General features: G+C 44.8%; 1 protein-coding gene across 2 annotated transcripts in view; it reads left to right on the top strand.

The window, feature by feature from the left end:
• KDM3B (lysine (K)-specific demethylase 3B) overlaps positions 1 to 14,072 on the top strand; it is a 66,828-nt gene extending 52,756 nt beyond the window's left edge. The window contains exons 16-24 of one of the 2 annotated variants that reach the window (XM_011935301.1): positions 1,098 to 1,364; positions 2,433 to 2,604; positions 3,688 to 3,778; positions 3,902 to 4,032; positions 4,679 to 4,798; positions 6,491 to 6,630; positions 6,912 to 7,088; positions 8,062 to 8,196; positions 12,670 to 14,072. In XM_011935301.1, the coding sequence (XP_011790691.1) occupies positions 1,098 to 1,364; positions 2,433 to 2,604; positions 3,688 to 3,778; positions 3,902 to 4,032; positions 4,679 to 4,798; positions 6,491 to 6,630; positions 6,912 to 7,088; positions 8,062 to 8,196; positions 12,670 to 12,750 (1,314 nt within the window). In that variant the 3' untranslated portion in view covers positions 12,751 to 14,072. The remainder of the gene's footprint in view (positions 1 to 1,097; positions 1,365 to 2,432; positions 2,605 to 3,687; positions 3,779 to 3,901; positions 4,033 to 4,678; positions 4,799 to 6,490; positions 6,631 to 6,911; positions 7,089 to 8,061; positions 8,197 to 12,669) is intronic. The other variant, XM_011935300.1, reaches the window with a different exon arrangement.
• Positions 14,073 to 15,997: the final 1,925 nt, after the last annotated feature.

Below are 15,997 nucleotides of genomic sequence, written 5' to 3' on the forward strand. Positions count from 1 at the left end.
TTTTTGAGACACAGTCTCACTCTGTTGCCCAAGCTGGAGTGCTGTGGCATGATCTCAGCTCACTGCAACCTCTGCCTCCCGGGTTCAAACGATTCTCCTGCCTTAGCCTCCCAAGCGAGTAGCTAGGACTACAGGCATGTGCCACCACACCGGGCTAATTTTTGTATTTTTAGTAGAGACAGGGTTTCATCATGTTGGCCAGGCTCGTCTCGAACTCCTGACCTCAGGTAATCCACCTGCCTCGGCCTCCCAAAGTGCTGGGATTAACAGGCGTGAGCCACCAAGCCTGGCCTGGATAAGTAACTTTTTAAAAGCAAACAAAACAGTTACTTTGGGTAATGTTTCATGTATACTTCCTCATCATACCACCAGTTCTTTTTCTGATTCTCCCATGATGTTACATGATTATACATACTTTATAGAGATAGGGATGAGTAATACTGGAAGCATAGGATTATCCAGTTTATAAAAGCTTCCCCACCTTCAGTTCTGTGACCTTAGGTATGTCACTTTCATCTCTGGGCCTTAGCTTTCCCATCAACTGAAACAGGTGAGTGATTCTCTGTGGGATAATAGTGAGGGAAAAATGGAGAGTAGGAGACTGCTTTCAGAATGTACAGTTGCTCTTGGACACTCTGCTACACCCTTCATTGAGGTACTCCCTGGTAGAAAACCACTGCCTTGATAAGTCACTTCAGTTACTTAATTGAAGTATTGTATCCCTTGGGCATGCTGGCTAGGAAAAATTTAGAACCCTCAAACTAAATGACCTTATTCCACTCAGTTACAGCATTTGATGATCCCTGTAGTCTACATGCATATGTGCTTTGTATACTGAATGGCTGATGCCATAGGTATTTCTTAGGTCTCAGATCTCTCGAGGCAGAAGGGATCTGTTATACTTTTCTTTCCTAAATGTTAAGGTAAAATATGAAGGATAAAAGAATTTAAGATGTTGACTTATTATCCCCCTTCCAGTTATAAAAGACATTTTAATAACTTTTGTAGAATTTAATCAGATAGGTCAGAACTCCTTGTGAATACAATTGTGAGACAGTTTTTTGAATGCCATTACCTGATGGATTTGTGTCTGATAGGGAGTGAAGAGCAAGGCCAGCCTACCCAACTTTCTTGACCACATCATTGCCTCAGTGGTAGAAAATAAGAAAACCTCAGATGCTTCAAAGCGGGCCTGCAACTTGACTGATACCCAGAAGGAGGTGAAGGAGATGGTGATGGGTTTAAATGTGCTAGATCCCCATACTTCTCACTCCTGGCTTTGTGATGGGAGGCTTCTGTGTCTCCATGACCCCAGCAACAAAAACAACTGGAAGATCTTCCGGGAGTGTTGGAAGCAAGGTCAGGTAAGCAAGAATAAGTCGTTCCAAGGGCCAACTATCTGCCTGCCTACCACAGCCACCTGGACAATTCCAGGTCTCTCTTTTTGCCAGGGAGATTTAGACATAGTTAGGTTATTGTAATAGCCTTGCAACTTCGAGTTGTTTTGAGTTTTTAAAAGCAAGGAGATGGTCAGGCACAGTGGCTCACACCTATAATCTCAGCACTTTGGGAGGCCAAGGCAGGCGCATCATCTGAGGTCAGGAGTTCAAGACCAGCTTGGCCAACATGGTGAAATCCTGTCTACTAAAAATACAAAAAAGAATTAGCCGGGCATGGTGGTGGGCGCCTGTAATCCCAGCTGCTTGGGAGGGTGAGGCAGGAGAATCACTTTACCTGGGAGGCAGAGGGTGTGGTGAGCCAAGATCATGCCACTACATTCTAGCCTGGGCGACAGAGCAAGATTCCACCTCAAAAATAAATAATAAATAAATAAAAGCAAGGAGATTACTAAAAACCCACTTTGCATCCTCTTGTTTCTAAGCTATATAGTTCTGTGTTCTTAAAAAGGCAGTCGAAATGTCTGTTAGGTGGTGATCTGGCATTGATGACACTTTTAGAGAAGTATGATTTTAAGATGGGGCAGAGGAGGGGTTGGAGGTGGGTAGTACTTTTCTAGGTAAATGTTTTAAGGCCACACAAGTTTTTTGATAGTGTGATAACACTCCCTACTTTAAAAACTTGAGCAGGTGCTTGAGGAAGGGGAGCTCATGGCATCGTCATTTTCAGTATGAGGAAGTGTTCACAAAATTGCACTTGTTAGCTTTTTGTCCTCTCACCTCAAAACAGTGGTAGGTATTAGGGCAACAAAAGTGATTTCCCCAGGGTGAGAATCAAGCGTAACAATGGAGTAGAAGCATTTCCTTTCACTTTAGTTGACATGTGGAAATCCATGGATTATACAACTGGGAAAGAACAGTAGAGCTTCCTGGAGAAGAGGAGGCCCTCCTCAGGAAACCCTCCTATTCTGTCTCAGCCCTAAAGCCAGAAGTTTTTCCTCGATTGCTCTGATTGGGATATTTTTGTTTCCACAGCCAGTGCTGGTTTCGGGGGTACATAAAAAGCTCAAGTCTGAGCTCTGGAAGCCAGAAGCCTTTAGCCAGGAATTTGGAGACCAGGATGTAGACTTGGTGAACTGCAGGAACTGTGCTATAATTTCCGATGTGAAAGTTCGGGATTTCTGGGATGGTTTTGAGATCATATGCAGTAAGTAGCTTTCATATCTAGTTCAGTAATAGCAGACTGGAAAATAAGCATCTATATGCCCAGCTCTGCCCTTGAATAATAAATTATATTCTGGGGCATAATAGGGACTTGAAGAAATAAATTAATTAAAAATTAAAATCAGCCAGGCGCAGTCACTCACTCCTGTAATTTCAGTCCTTTCGGAGGCAGAGGCATGGATCACTTGGGGTCAGGAGTTCAAGACCAGCCTGGCCAACTTAGCGAAACCCCGTCTCTACTAAAAATACAAAAATTAGCCCAGCATGGTGTGTGCCTATAATCCCAGCTACTCAGGACAGCTGAGGCAGGAGAATCACTTGAACCCAGGAGGCAGAGGTTGCAATGAGCCAAGGTGGCACCACTGCACTCCAGCCTGGGTGATGGAGTGAGACTCTGTCTCAAAAATAAATAAATAAATCCAAATTATACCCACTTGGTGGGGGAACATTCTGCCCTGGTGCCAACTCTGTAGCTTACATGGCAATTGCATGACTCTCAGAGCATGCCTGGACTTAATCATGTGATTGCATGGGCTGTGCAGAGCACTTTACTCTGAGGAAAGGGGATAGAATCCCTGTAAGATGGAAAAATAAGACACACACTAAAGTAGTGAGTGAGGAAAACAAAGCCCACCTAGTCCATTATGGGGGTTTACAAGTCTGAAATAAAAGGTTAGTCTCCTAGACCGGGCACAGTGCCTTATGCCTGTAATCCCAGCACTTTGGGAAGCCAAGGCAGGCGGATCATCTGAGGTCAGGAGTTCGAGACCAGCCTGGCCAACATGGCAAAAACCCATCTCTACTAAAAATACAAAAATTAGCTGGGCGTGGTGGTGGTCGCCTGTAATCCCAGCTACTCAGGAGGCTGAGGCAGGAGAATCGCTTGAAACTGGGAGGCAGAGGTTGCAGTGAGCCAAGATCGTGCCACTACACTCCAGCCCGGGTGACAGAGCAAGACTCTGTTTCAAAAAAAAAAAGAGGTTAGTCTCCTAAAACTTAGTCACTGTTGAAAATCGGACACCAGCCAAACCAGCAGATGTTTGTGGGAGTACTCTCTGTCTTCCAGAACGACTACGGTCAGAAGATGGGCAGCCAATGGTGCTCAAACTCAAGGACTGGCCTCCTGGGGAAGATTTTCGAGACATGATGCCAACCAGGTTAGTGACCTGCGATGGTGTCATCTTCAGAAGCCATCACAGAGTAGTCACAGAAAAGTGAACTTTGTCTGTTGGCTTTCTTCCCCTATAACAAGCTAAGTCATCTTTCCTGCACTTTTATAGGTTTGAAGATCTGATGGAGAACCTTCCTCTGCCAGAATATACCAAACGAGATGGCAGGCTCAATCTGGCCTCTAGGCTACCTAGCTACTTTGTAAGGCCTGATCTGGGCCCCAAGATGTACAACGCCTATGGTATGAGGGAGAGGTTAAAATTGCTCTTTTGGGGGACTGTCGTTCTTATTTCAACTATAGAGGGAGATCTGTGGTCAATGTCAGGTATAGAGATGATTGCAGGCAAGTGCTAGAGAAGTGAATAGTATCCAAGATAGTCTTGAATATGTTTGCTTTTGTCATACTGGTTTTCGTAACATCCATGTGTGCCCAAACCATAAGCTTACATGTCTCCAGTAGTGAGGAAGTTTCATGTCAAAAACTGTACCTAAGGAGCCATATTCTCGAGTCTAAGAGACTTGACAAAATAATAATGAAGAGGTCTGGGTGCCATGCTACCCAGCCAGTGCTTTGTGAAGGCCAGTGATGACCTAAATCACAGTGAAAGCTCAGCTTTATCTGAATACACCTAATGCCCGTATCTGTTTTGTTTTTCATGGAGAGATCGTTTTTTGGAGGTAGATTTGTTCTGTGGCCAGCGTCAATGAGAAATCAGTCTTAAAACAGTATAAAAAAGATGAAAGTGATTTTTTCATAAACAAATAGACTTCACTCTCCTAATTTTACTCATTTAAGAACACCCTTGAGCATATTTGCAGATGTAGCGTTGATGTGGATTCTTCCGAATATTGGCCCTTCACCTTGCATATTTTTCTTTCTCCTTCAGGGTTGATAACAGCAGAAGATAGAAGAGTTGGTACAACAAATCTTCATTTAGATGTGTCTGATGCTGTTAATGTGATGGTGTATGTTGGGATTCCCATCGGGGAGGGTGCTCATGATGAAGGTATGCTTTCTAGAATCTGCTGCTTCAGGATGGTGAGGCTTTGTCTTTGTCTTGGGAATACAGCAGTTGGGTGTTTTCATCCTTAGGGCCAGTGGCTTTTCCTTTTTCCTTTTTTTTTTTTTTTTTTTTGGAGACAGAGTCTCGCCTTGCTCTGAGTGCAGTGGCGCAATCTTGGCTCACTGCAACCTCCGCTGCCTCCCGAGTTCAAGCAATTCTCCTGCATCAGCCTCCTGGGATTACAGGCGCCTTTACAGGCGCCTGCCACCACGCCCGGCTAATTTTTGTATTTTTAGTATAGATGAGTTTCGCCATGTTGGCCAGGCTGGTCTCAAACTCCTGACCTCAGGTTATCTGCCTGCCTAAAGTGCTGGGATTACAGGCATCAGCCGCTGCACCCAGCTTCTTTTTTCTTTTCTTATTCCTCTAGTGGCTTTTTCTTGTTTCTTCCAGGCCTAATGGGAAGTGGCCCAGTGGATGTTGCTAGGTAAAGGGGGAAGTTCTAGTAGAGAAGAATACCACTTTGCATATCTTTGACTAGAGTCTCTTTCTAGAAATGCTACCCTGTTCTACTTTGTAGCCTCACAAAGAGAAATGAAGGTCAGCTGTGGAGTGACAGATGATAAAGCCAGGACCTTCATAAAAATGAAGCATAAAAGTGATATTTTGCTATATTTATACTTCCTGCCATCTTAGTGTTAAAATTAATACCTGTTCATCATGGAAATTTTGGAAAAAGGAATACTTTTTTAAAAGAAAATAAGTAACTCAAAATCTCAAGGTTCAGGGATAATTTGTTTTGTTTTGTTTTTTTGGTTTTTTTTGAAATAGAGTCTCACTATGTTGCTGAGACTGGCTTCAAACTCCTGGGCTCCAGCATTCCTCCCACCTCAGCCTCCCAAGTAACTGGGCCTACAGGCAAGGCCACTGTGCCTGGTTTTACATTTGCTTTTTTTTTCTTTTCTTTTCCTGCAACCTCCGCCTCCTGGGTTCAAGCAATTCTCAGGCCTCAGCCTCCCAAGTAGCTGGGATTACAGGCATGTGCCACCACACTCGGCTAATTTTTGTATTTTTAGTACAGACGGGGTTTCACCGTGTTGGCCGGGCTGGGCTCGAACTCCCAACCTCGGGTGATCCGCCCGCCTCAGCCTCTCAAAATGCTGGCCCAGCATTTTGAGACATGATAGACATAAGCCACCATGCCCAACCTACGTTTGCCTTGGATTCTGCACACCTGCAACATTCATGATGGTGTTTTTTAGGTCATTATAATAGACAAGCATTAGAAGCCAACCCTCTTCACTTGCCAGTGATGCTTTATGCTTTGTGGACTTAAATTCAGAATCCTAGTGTTTGAAGGGGTCTTGAGAACATATATAGACTCCATATACTTGTAGCGGAAAATAACCTGCAAGTTAAACATAAGATATGGCTACACAGTTTAAGCAAAAAGTATGTGTTAAGGAGAAATTATACCTCCAAAAATGCTGAATCTCTAATAAGTAAGGAAGGTTTAATGTTATTCTGTGTGTAGGGAGCTTAGACCGGTATGAATTTTGATTCTTTGATTCTGCCTTACATTATTCCAGAGATGGAGAAGAGTAAAAACTCAGTTTGTTTGAATTGGATGTTTCGTTTTACTTAGTGGTACTAAAATGGCTGACTACATTGAAAGTGTCATTTTGCCCTTTTCAGAGGTACTCAAGACAATTGACGAGGGAGATGCTGATGAGGTGACAAAGCAGAGGATTCATGATGGAAAAGAGAAGCCAGGTGCTTTATGGCACATATATGCAGCCAAGGATGCAGAGAAGATCCGGGAGCTGCTCCGAAAGGTATGCCCCTGGGTGGGCTCTGCTTCCAGCTCACATATCAAGGGTCTGGATGCTGAGACACCCTATCTAGGGTTTCTCATGTAGAGTCCCTTGGCATTAAAGACCTGTTGGCCATGGTATCTCTGGTGGCAAAGCCCAAAGGCTTGAATCCACACCTAGAGGATGTTGACTAGAATAGTTTTGCCATCCCCACCCCATCTTAGGACATTGCTACAGCAAGTTGGATTTACACTGTCAATAATGTTTAATTTTCCCATCTTTGGATTTGATTGTGGCTTCAGGTTGGAGAAGAACAGGGCCAAGAGAACCCCCCTGATCATGACCCAATTCATGACCAAAGTTGGTACCTGGACCAGACCCTCCGTAAGCGACTTTATGAGGAGTATGGTGTGCAAGGCTGGGCTATCGTGCAGTTCCTAGGTGATGCTGTTTTCATACCTGCTGGAGCCCCACACCAGGTGGGTTACTGCTTGGGGGTTGGGCTGGACAGTTCCATGGGCTTCTTATTTCTGTCTTTCTTGCTAATCTACCAAGAGATTTAAGTAGCTAGATCAGACTGATTTCTCTTATGCTGCAACTTATTTTATGCTTTTATTTTCTTCCTTGTAACGTAAAGGTTCATTTAAAAATTTTTAAACAGGGCTGGGCACAGTGGCTCACGCCCGTAATCCCAGCACTTTGGAGGCCGAGGCAGGCAGATCACCTGAGGTCGGGAGTTCAAGACCAGCCCGACCAACATGGTGAACTCCCATCTCTACTAAAAATACAAAATTAGCCAGGCGTGGTGGCACATGCCTATAATCCAGCTACTCAGGAGGCTGAGGCGGGAGAATCGCTTGAACCCGGGAGGTGGAGGTTGCAGTGAGCCAAGATCGCGCCATTGCACTCCAGCCTGGGCAACAAGAGCGAGCCTCAGTCTCAAAAAAAAAATAAAATTTAAAACAATGCGAGGTAAGAAAAAGTGACAAGTCCTAGCTCAGCTACTTGTAGCATACTCTTTATCAATCCCCTTATCCTACCTTCCCAATTTAGTTGCTTTCCTCAGAGGTAGCCTACTGTTAACAGTTGGTGTATATTTTTCCAGAGCATTTTCTGTGCAAATACTAATATTTTTATGTATTCCCCCCCGCCCTTTTTTTTTTGTGGTAGAGACTGGGTTTCACCATGTTGTCTAGGCTGGTCTTGAACTCCTGAGCTCAAGCAATCAACCTGCCTCGGCCTCCCAAAGTGCTGGGATTACAGGCATGAGCCACTGCACCTGGCCATTGTTTTTATTTATACATTTGCACTTACAGCTTTTCTGTGTTGTTATAAAAATAGAAATACTATACATATTTCTTAAGGTTTTTTTTAACTATATCATGGACGTTTCCCATATATTATTAAATCTCTAATGTCTGATATTTACCCTCTGCACTTTGCCCCTCGCAGGTTCACAATCTATACAGTTGCATAAAAGTAGCAGAAGACTTTGTATCTCCAGAACATGTAAAGCACTGTTTCCGCCTGACTCAGGAATTCAGGCATCTCTCTAACACTCATACAAATCATGAGGATAAACTGCAGGTAAATAACTCCTCCTCCTACCCCACTCTGTTTTCTCATTGCATACTCATATACATTACACAGAAAGCACATTCTCCTTTTTGAGGGTATTCTCCAAAGGTCTAATTGTGGAGGAGAAATGATGCAGGGAAGAAGTTTGTGGATATGGAGTCATTTTAGGATGCATTTAATTGTTTAAAGTTTTTCTTCTTTTTTACAAAAATTAGCTGGGCATGATGGGGCATGCCTATAGTCCCAGCTACTCAGGAAACTGAGGCAGGAGAATTGTTTGAACTGGGAGGCGGAGGTTGCAGTGAGCCGAAATCATGCCACTGCACTCCAACCTGGGTGACAGCAAAACAAAAAAAAAAGTTTTTCTTCTTTTTAATAGAATGGGGTCTAGGTTGCGCAGGCTGGTCTTAAACTACTGGGCTCAAGATATCCTTTCACCTCAGCCTCACAAAATACTGGGAATACAGGTGTGAGCCACTGCTTAACCTAATCATTTCTGTTGTGACAGTCCTCATTTCTCTCCCCTTCAGAGTTATAGTATTACTAGTGTTAGTAACTAACTAGACAGACCTCCCCAAAAGGTGGGAAAAGCACTATGGCAGTGTGTTCTAAGCATGTTTTTGAGAATAAATATTGCGCCAAAGCTGCTTCTCATAGCAGATTTCTATGCAGACTCAATTTCTTAGAGCTCTGCTAGGGATTACAGTTCATGTCCCTAAGAACTGTATCCCCTTGTAGAGCAGAGCTGAACAATCAGATTAGATTTCCTCTGCTGTTGAAATGGATTGGAATTTTAAGGCAGAATTTCATCATTAATACACTTAGGTAGTTTAATTGCATAAAAAGAACAAAGAGAGCCAGGCACGGTGGCTCATGCCTGTAATACCAGCACTTTGGGAGGCGAAGGTGGGTGGATCACGAGGTCAGGAGATCGAGACCATCCCGACTAATATGTTGATACCCCATCTCTACTAAAAACACAAAAAATTAGCCGGGCGTGGTGGCACGTGCCTGTAGTCCCAGCTACTCAGGAGGCTGAGACAGGAGAATCGCTAGAACCTGGGAGGCAGAGGTTGCAGTGAGCTGAGATCGTGCCTCTGCACTCTAGCCTGGGTGACAGAGCGAGACACCGTCTCAAAAAAAAAAAAAGACAGAATAAGGAAGCAGAATTCTCTAGGCTTTCACTGTGGCATGCCTGTGGCTCAAGTATATTTTCTTTGGTTGTTGATAGATCAGATTGAAGATTCTTTCTTTCTCTCTTTTATTTTATTTTATTTTTTTTTTGAGACAGTCTCGCTCTGTTGCCCAGGCTGGAGTGCAGTGGCATGATCTCGGCTCACTGCAACCTTCACCTCCCAGGTTCACGCCATTCTCCTGCCTCAGCCTCCCAAGTAGCTGGGACTATAGGCGTCTGCCACCACACCTGGCTATTTTTTTGTATTTTTAGTAGAGATGGGGTTTCACCATGTTAGCCAGGATGGTCTCCATCTCCTGACCTTGGGATCTGCCTGCCTTGGCCTCCCAAAGTGCTGGGATTACAGGCGTGAGCCACCGCACCCAGCCAGAAGAGGTTTTTCTTAATTGCTGGTAGATTCAATCACCTTCAACTCTTGAGTCTGATGTGTTTTTCCTTTCCTTTCCTTTTCCTTTTCCTTTTCCTTTTCCTTTTCCTTTCCCTTTCCCTTTCCCTTTTCCCTTTTCCCTTTTCCCTTTTCCCTTTCCTTTCTTGAGACAGAGTCTTGCCTTGTTGCCCAGGCTGCAGTGCAGTGGCGTGATCTCGGCTCACTGCAAGCTCCACCTTGCGGGTTCACGCCATTCTCCTGCCTCACCCTCCCATGTAGCTGAGACTATAGACGCCCGCCACCACGCCGGGCTAATTTTTTGTACTTTTAGTAGAAACGGGGTTTCACCTTGTGGATGGTCTCGATCTCCTGACCTCGTGATCCGCCCATCTCGGCCTCCCAAAGTGCTGGAATTATAGGCGTGAGCCACCGCACCCAACTTCTTTCTTCTTTTTTTCTTTTGTTTTTTTTTTTTTTGACAGAGTCTCATCTGTCACCCATGCTGGAGTGCAGCGGCATGATATCGGCTCACTGCAACCTCCGCCGTCTGGGTTCAAGCAGTTCTCCTGCCTCAGCCTCTCAGGTAGCTGGGATTACAGGCACCTGCCACTGTGCCCGGCTCATTTTTGTAGTTTTTTAATAGAGACAGGGTTTCAACATCTTGTCCAGGCTGGTCTTGAACTCCTGACCTCATGATCCACCTCTCTAGCGGTTCTTTTTTTTTTTTTTTTTTTTTTTGAGACAGGGTCTTACTCTGTCGCCAAAGCTAAAATGCAATGGTGTGATCTTGGCTTACTGCATCCTTCATCTCCTGGGTTCAAGTGATTCTCCTGCCTCAGCCTCCCATGTAGCTGGGATTACACACATGCGCCACCACACCCAGAGATAATTTTTGTATTTTTTGGTAGAGACGCAGTTTCACCATTTTGGCTAGGCTGGTCTTGAACCTTCAGGTGATCTGCCCGCCTCTGCCTCCCAAAGCACTGGAATTACAGGAGTGAGCCACTGCACCCAGCCAACCATAAAGTTTTAATACAAAGTATAATCAACATTGGTTTTTGTTTGTTTGTTTATCAAGATAGAGTCCCGCTCTGTTGCCCAGGCTGCAGTGCAGTGGCGTGATCTTGTCTCACTGCAACCTCTGCCTCCCGAGTTCAAGTGATTCTCCTGCCTCAGCCTCCCGAGTATCTGGGGATTACAGGCACACATCACCACACCAAGCTAATTTTTTTATTTTTAGTAGAAACGGGGTTTTGCCATGTTGGCCAGGCTGGTCTTGAACTCCCAACCTCAGGTGATCCACCTGCCTCAGCTTCCCAAAATGCTGAGATTACAGGTGTGAGTCACCGTGCCCGTCCAACATTGGTGTTTAAATAGAATGAGAATATAAAGGTAACATGTCACCTTACCCATAACACCTTTCCTTGAGCTAGGGATGTTGGGTGTGTGTCTGCAGTCACAGCCACTCAGGAGACTGAAGTGGGAGGATCACTTGAGCCCAGGAGTTTTGAAGCTATCGTGACCTGTGATCGCCCCACTACACTCCAGCCTGGGCAACAGACTCTGTCTCTTTATTTAAAAACAAAAAACAGGCTAGGCGCAGTGGCTCATGCCTGTAATCCCAACACTTTGGGAGGCCGAGGCAGGCAGATCACAAGGTCAGGAATTCAAGACCAGCCTGGCCAATGTGGTGAAACCCCCCATCTCTACTAAAAATACAAAAATTAGCCAGGCATGGTGGCGGGCGCCTGTAGTCCCAGTTACTCAGGAGGCTGAGACAGGAGAATCACTTGAACCCAGGAGGCAGAGGTTGCAGTGAGCTGAGATGGTGCCACTGCGCTCCAGCCTGGGCAACAGTGTGAGACTCCATCTCAAAAAAAAAAAAAAGACCTCTCCTGACTACCCTGTTTAGAATAACAACTCCTGCTACTCCCAGTCCCACTTTCACTGCTTTATTTTTTCTCTAGTGTGTGTGTGTGTGTATATATATATATTATTATTATTTTTTTTTAATCTGTTACTTAACCCTACTAGAATGTAAGCTATTTAAGCTCTGTGAAGGCAAGAATTTTACTGTTTTACTCATTGCTTTTCCTTAGCACAATGTCTGACACATAGTAGGTATTCATAAATCTTTGTTGAAGCAATGCAAAAAAATTAATGGAGAATAGCATAAGAGGGACTTGGATGCCCATGAGCCAGCTTAAGAAAGTACAGCACACATACATATACAGCAGCTACATGGTTGAAGCCCCCATGTCCCCTTCCCCTTTGCATTTCCCCACTTTTCTTCCGCAGAAATAACCTCAACTCTCTTGTCAGCCCTTTAAAAGAAAACTGTCTTTATTATCTTCACTTTAATATGCCTGTTTACTTTTTTCAATAACTTTTATTGTATGTTCCAATTTCACAGGTAATATATCCAAATCAGAAAACATATAAGCACAAAGGGAAAAAATAGGCCATAATCCTGCTTTCCACTCTTGTTTTAATGCATCCTTATTAGCTGTAGAACCTTAAGGAAGCCTCTTAACTATGTAAGGAAGCAAATTTCTCCAGGTGTTCACTGTGGCCTTAGTTTCCTCAGTTTCTCCTCTGTAAATTGGTCGTGATAATAATAGAACCTACCTCATAGGATTCTGGCAAGGATTAAGCGAAGGTCCACATAAAGAGCTCAGCAACAGCGCCTGCCCAGGACATAGTAAGCCCTTAAATGATGGTGATCAAATAGCCTTTCAGTATTCTTTTTTGAGTACAGACCTTATGCCCTATGTGATTTGTAAATGACTGTGGGGATTGATACAGGAATGCATAGTCCTTGTTGGGAGTTTCCCCACTAAACCAGTAGGCTTACAGTCAAGGTAGAACATACATTTGCATGGGGCTGCCGTGAACTGACTTTGCTGTTTACCCTTTCTAGGTGAAGAACATCATTTACCATGCAGTGAAAGATGCGGTTGGCACTCTCAAGGCTCATGAATCCAAACTGGCAAGGTCCTAGGCATGGAGAAACTCCAAGCTCCCCTGCGAAGCAGGTCTTTCACTCACAACACTTACAGGGAACGGCAGGGCTCTTTGCTGGAGCAGAAGCCCTTCACCCGGAGCCAGTGTGGTCAGTATTCCAAACTCTCCAGCCACTCTCTTCTACGCTGCCTCAACACCGAAGGTTGACACAGGAAAGTCGTACTGTTCACACACACAGTTTGAGACTCCAAGCCAAGAGTGCCACCTCCTATCCTGTGGCCTTTTGGAAATCCGAATTGCCTGAACATGGTGGGGCTTTCCTGCACATTCTCCTGATTTGAGATTCATGGGCACACCTTTCTTTTCTTTTCCTCTTGTGCCTAGTTAAATGGAAATGTGTTTGGAGGTAGGGGAAATCACATAACTGGTACAAGTATGGGGTAATTGCTTAAACATGCCTGGTGGAAGTCTGATAGCGTCTCTGCACGTGACCTCTGACAAAGCCCATCCCAGGAGACGGGGTGAAGCCATTCCCCACACTCTCCTGTGAACACCGGAGTCTGGCAAGACCCAGGGAGAACCCACTGCTTTTCCCAGGAGGCTCCAGGATTAGGAAATGTGTGTATTTAGTGAAAAATAGGTTTGTAGTGAAATAGTTACTATTTCATGAAAGTAGATATTTTTAGAATTTTTGAAATACCACAGTTGTTTTCCTGGATTATGAGGAAAGGCACATTACATTTAGTCTTCCTTTCGATATAAAACTCTTTGAAGAAATATGATTTTTAGAAATCAGCTACCCATTATAGCACAAAATCAGCCAAAGCAGAATTTTTTAAAATTGGCTTTTTTAGGATTCTTTTAGTTTCTCCCCCTCCCATCTTAGTCTCACCTTGAGGGAACAGTCCTATGAGAAGGAACTTTGTCACGTCTGAGCTGTGGTGTGTTCCCCATGTGTGTACAACACTGGTGACTCCAGGAACCATTTTCACCTATTACCAGTGTTCCCTGGGGACTCCTCTTAACGTTTCCAAATGGGAAGGACAGTTGATTTCCAACATGAGGTTTTTTGTTTTTTATCCAGAAGTATTTTCAGCAAAACCTTCCAACTGAGTGGAGTCTGATTAAGGATTTATTTGAAAATGGTGGAATTCATTGGCCCATAGGTACATTGGAAAATGTATCTCTCTCCAGCTGTACTGTAGTGCCCTGCAGGCTGTTTATATGTTCACAGTTACTTTTTTTAAAAAATAAAAGTCATTTAATGTAGAATACTTTTAATTTCACTTTCTGTATTTTAATTTTGTTGAAGGGCTGATTGGGATTTCCATGTTCTTATTAAAAATCTAACAAATCTGTTTGGAGTGGACTAAATTATTTGCATACCAACCCTTCTAAAATCAGCATCAGATTGGGAGTTGGATTGGGGGTGGGGGATTCGTTTTCAGGTCTTCATGACTGTGCTACACCCAGATATTTTTCTTTGCTTGTTGAGGCTGTGCCATGTTGGGAGAAGGGAAATTGCTGGGGTGCGGTTAGTATGGTTTGGAGAATTGGGGGTAAGGGGTAGGGGCCACATGCGTTAGAGGGTAGGAAGAGAGATATGTTTCCCCATACTTCATGCTCTGTGAATGGAGTGGGAAAGGTGGGGTCCTCCCTTCCTGTGGCAAAGTCTGGGGGGAAGGGCCTTTGTTTGTGGTCTCAGCAAAGTTGGACAGTCTGTGGTGGGATTCTTAAACAGGCGGCCTGGCTGCCCACATGTAGTGTGTGGCCATAGATCCACCTTAGAGATGGTGGGAGACTCATGTGGGATTTATCAAGCAGTAATTAAAGTGTTTTATTGTGAGGTGAGAACAGACTGCATTCCAGTTAGAAGAGGCTTTCTGGAGAGGAAGTTGTAAAGAATAGCAAGAGGGGTTATCAGAGGCTGCTTCTCTGGAACCTTTTGGGAAACATCTTCCAAAGTGTTTGAACCTGGAAATATAATTTATCAGGTTAGAAATAGACCATTGTGTGGTTCAGGGATACTGAGCTTGAATAAGACCATGACTCTTTGAAATACACAGTTCTGAATGTGTCCTTTCAGCCCAGATGGGCACAGGTTGATGCTGTGGTCACCCGAAGGATTACACCTCAACATAAAGGGTAGAGGAATGCTGAAGCTTTAAAATGGGACAGGAAAGGAGAGCAATAGGGCTGGGGGGTTGGTGGATGGTGGGAAGTTGGTTGCTTTGCTGAAGGTCAGGAGGCAGGCTAGCCTACATTCTGGATATAAATGTCTTTAGAATCAGGACATTCACTGCCACTAGTGCTTGCTGATGGGGGTGGAACTGGAGCCCCAGACCCCTCTCCCAGCCCCTCTGTTTGAAAAGAAGGTTGACCCTTTTTGTTGTCAGTAACCACATGGAGAGCATAAAGCTCTGTTCCCCTGCAAAGCTAAGGAGCTGACAACGTGAAAAAGCAGACCAGCAGCCCAGTGACTCACACCTGTGATCCCAGCACTTTGGGAGGCTGAGGCGGGTGGATCGCTTGAGCTCAGGAGTTTGAGACCAGCCTGGGCAATATTGCAAAAGCCTGTCTTGACAAAACAAACAAACAAATTAGCCGGTTGTGGCTTGGGCCTGTAGTCCCAGCTACTCGGGAGGCTGAGGTGGGAGGATCACTCAAACCCAGGAGGTGTGCTGAGGTTGTGCCACTGCACTCCAGGGTGAGCGACAGAGTGAGACCCTGTCTCAAAAAAAAAAACAAAACGGATCTGGCCAGGGGAGATCCTCTTTCAACGGGGGTGAGAAGGAGTGGGGTGAACAGGTGCGGCTGTACCTGTGACTCGGGAGCTCAGGTGGATGTCTCCAGGGCCTGTGATGAGGAGGAGAGTTTGCTAGTCAGCAGTAGGAGATGTAACCTGTTTAAAGTAGGCTTCCTGGGGTTATCTTAGCAGCATGACTTGGTGGCTTTGTGACTCTCAACAGATTATTGAGCCTTAAGCTTCTCATTCCCTTATCTTCAAAATGAGGGCATTTATAGCTGCTGCCTTATAGGGTGGTCAAGAGAATTCACTGGCAACGCAGTGAAGCTCTTAGCATAGGGGCTGGCACACAGTAAGCGCTTGATGTGGGTAGGGCAGGAGGTGGGCAGGGGTCGATTTCAAGATGTAACCATGGAGAACTCCACGACAACAGCCTAGGGCTTGAAACCCAAGAAAGATGAACAAGCGATTCAAGGAAGGCAGGGCACTGAGGGTCGGAGGCGCATGCCCGGCCACAGCAGGTGCCGGGGGCGCGCCG

The sequence above is a fragment of the Colobus angolensis genome, unplaced genomic scaffold (assembly GCF_000951035.1).
Source record: "Colobus angolensis palliatus isolate OR3802 unplaced genomic scaffold, Cang.pa_1.0 Scaffold142, whole genome shotgun sequence".
Classification (NCBI taxonomy): domain Eukaryota; kingdom Metazoa; phylum Chordata; class Mammalia; order Primates; family Cercopithecidae; genus Colobus; species Colobus angolensis.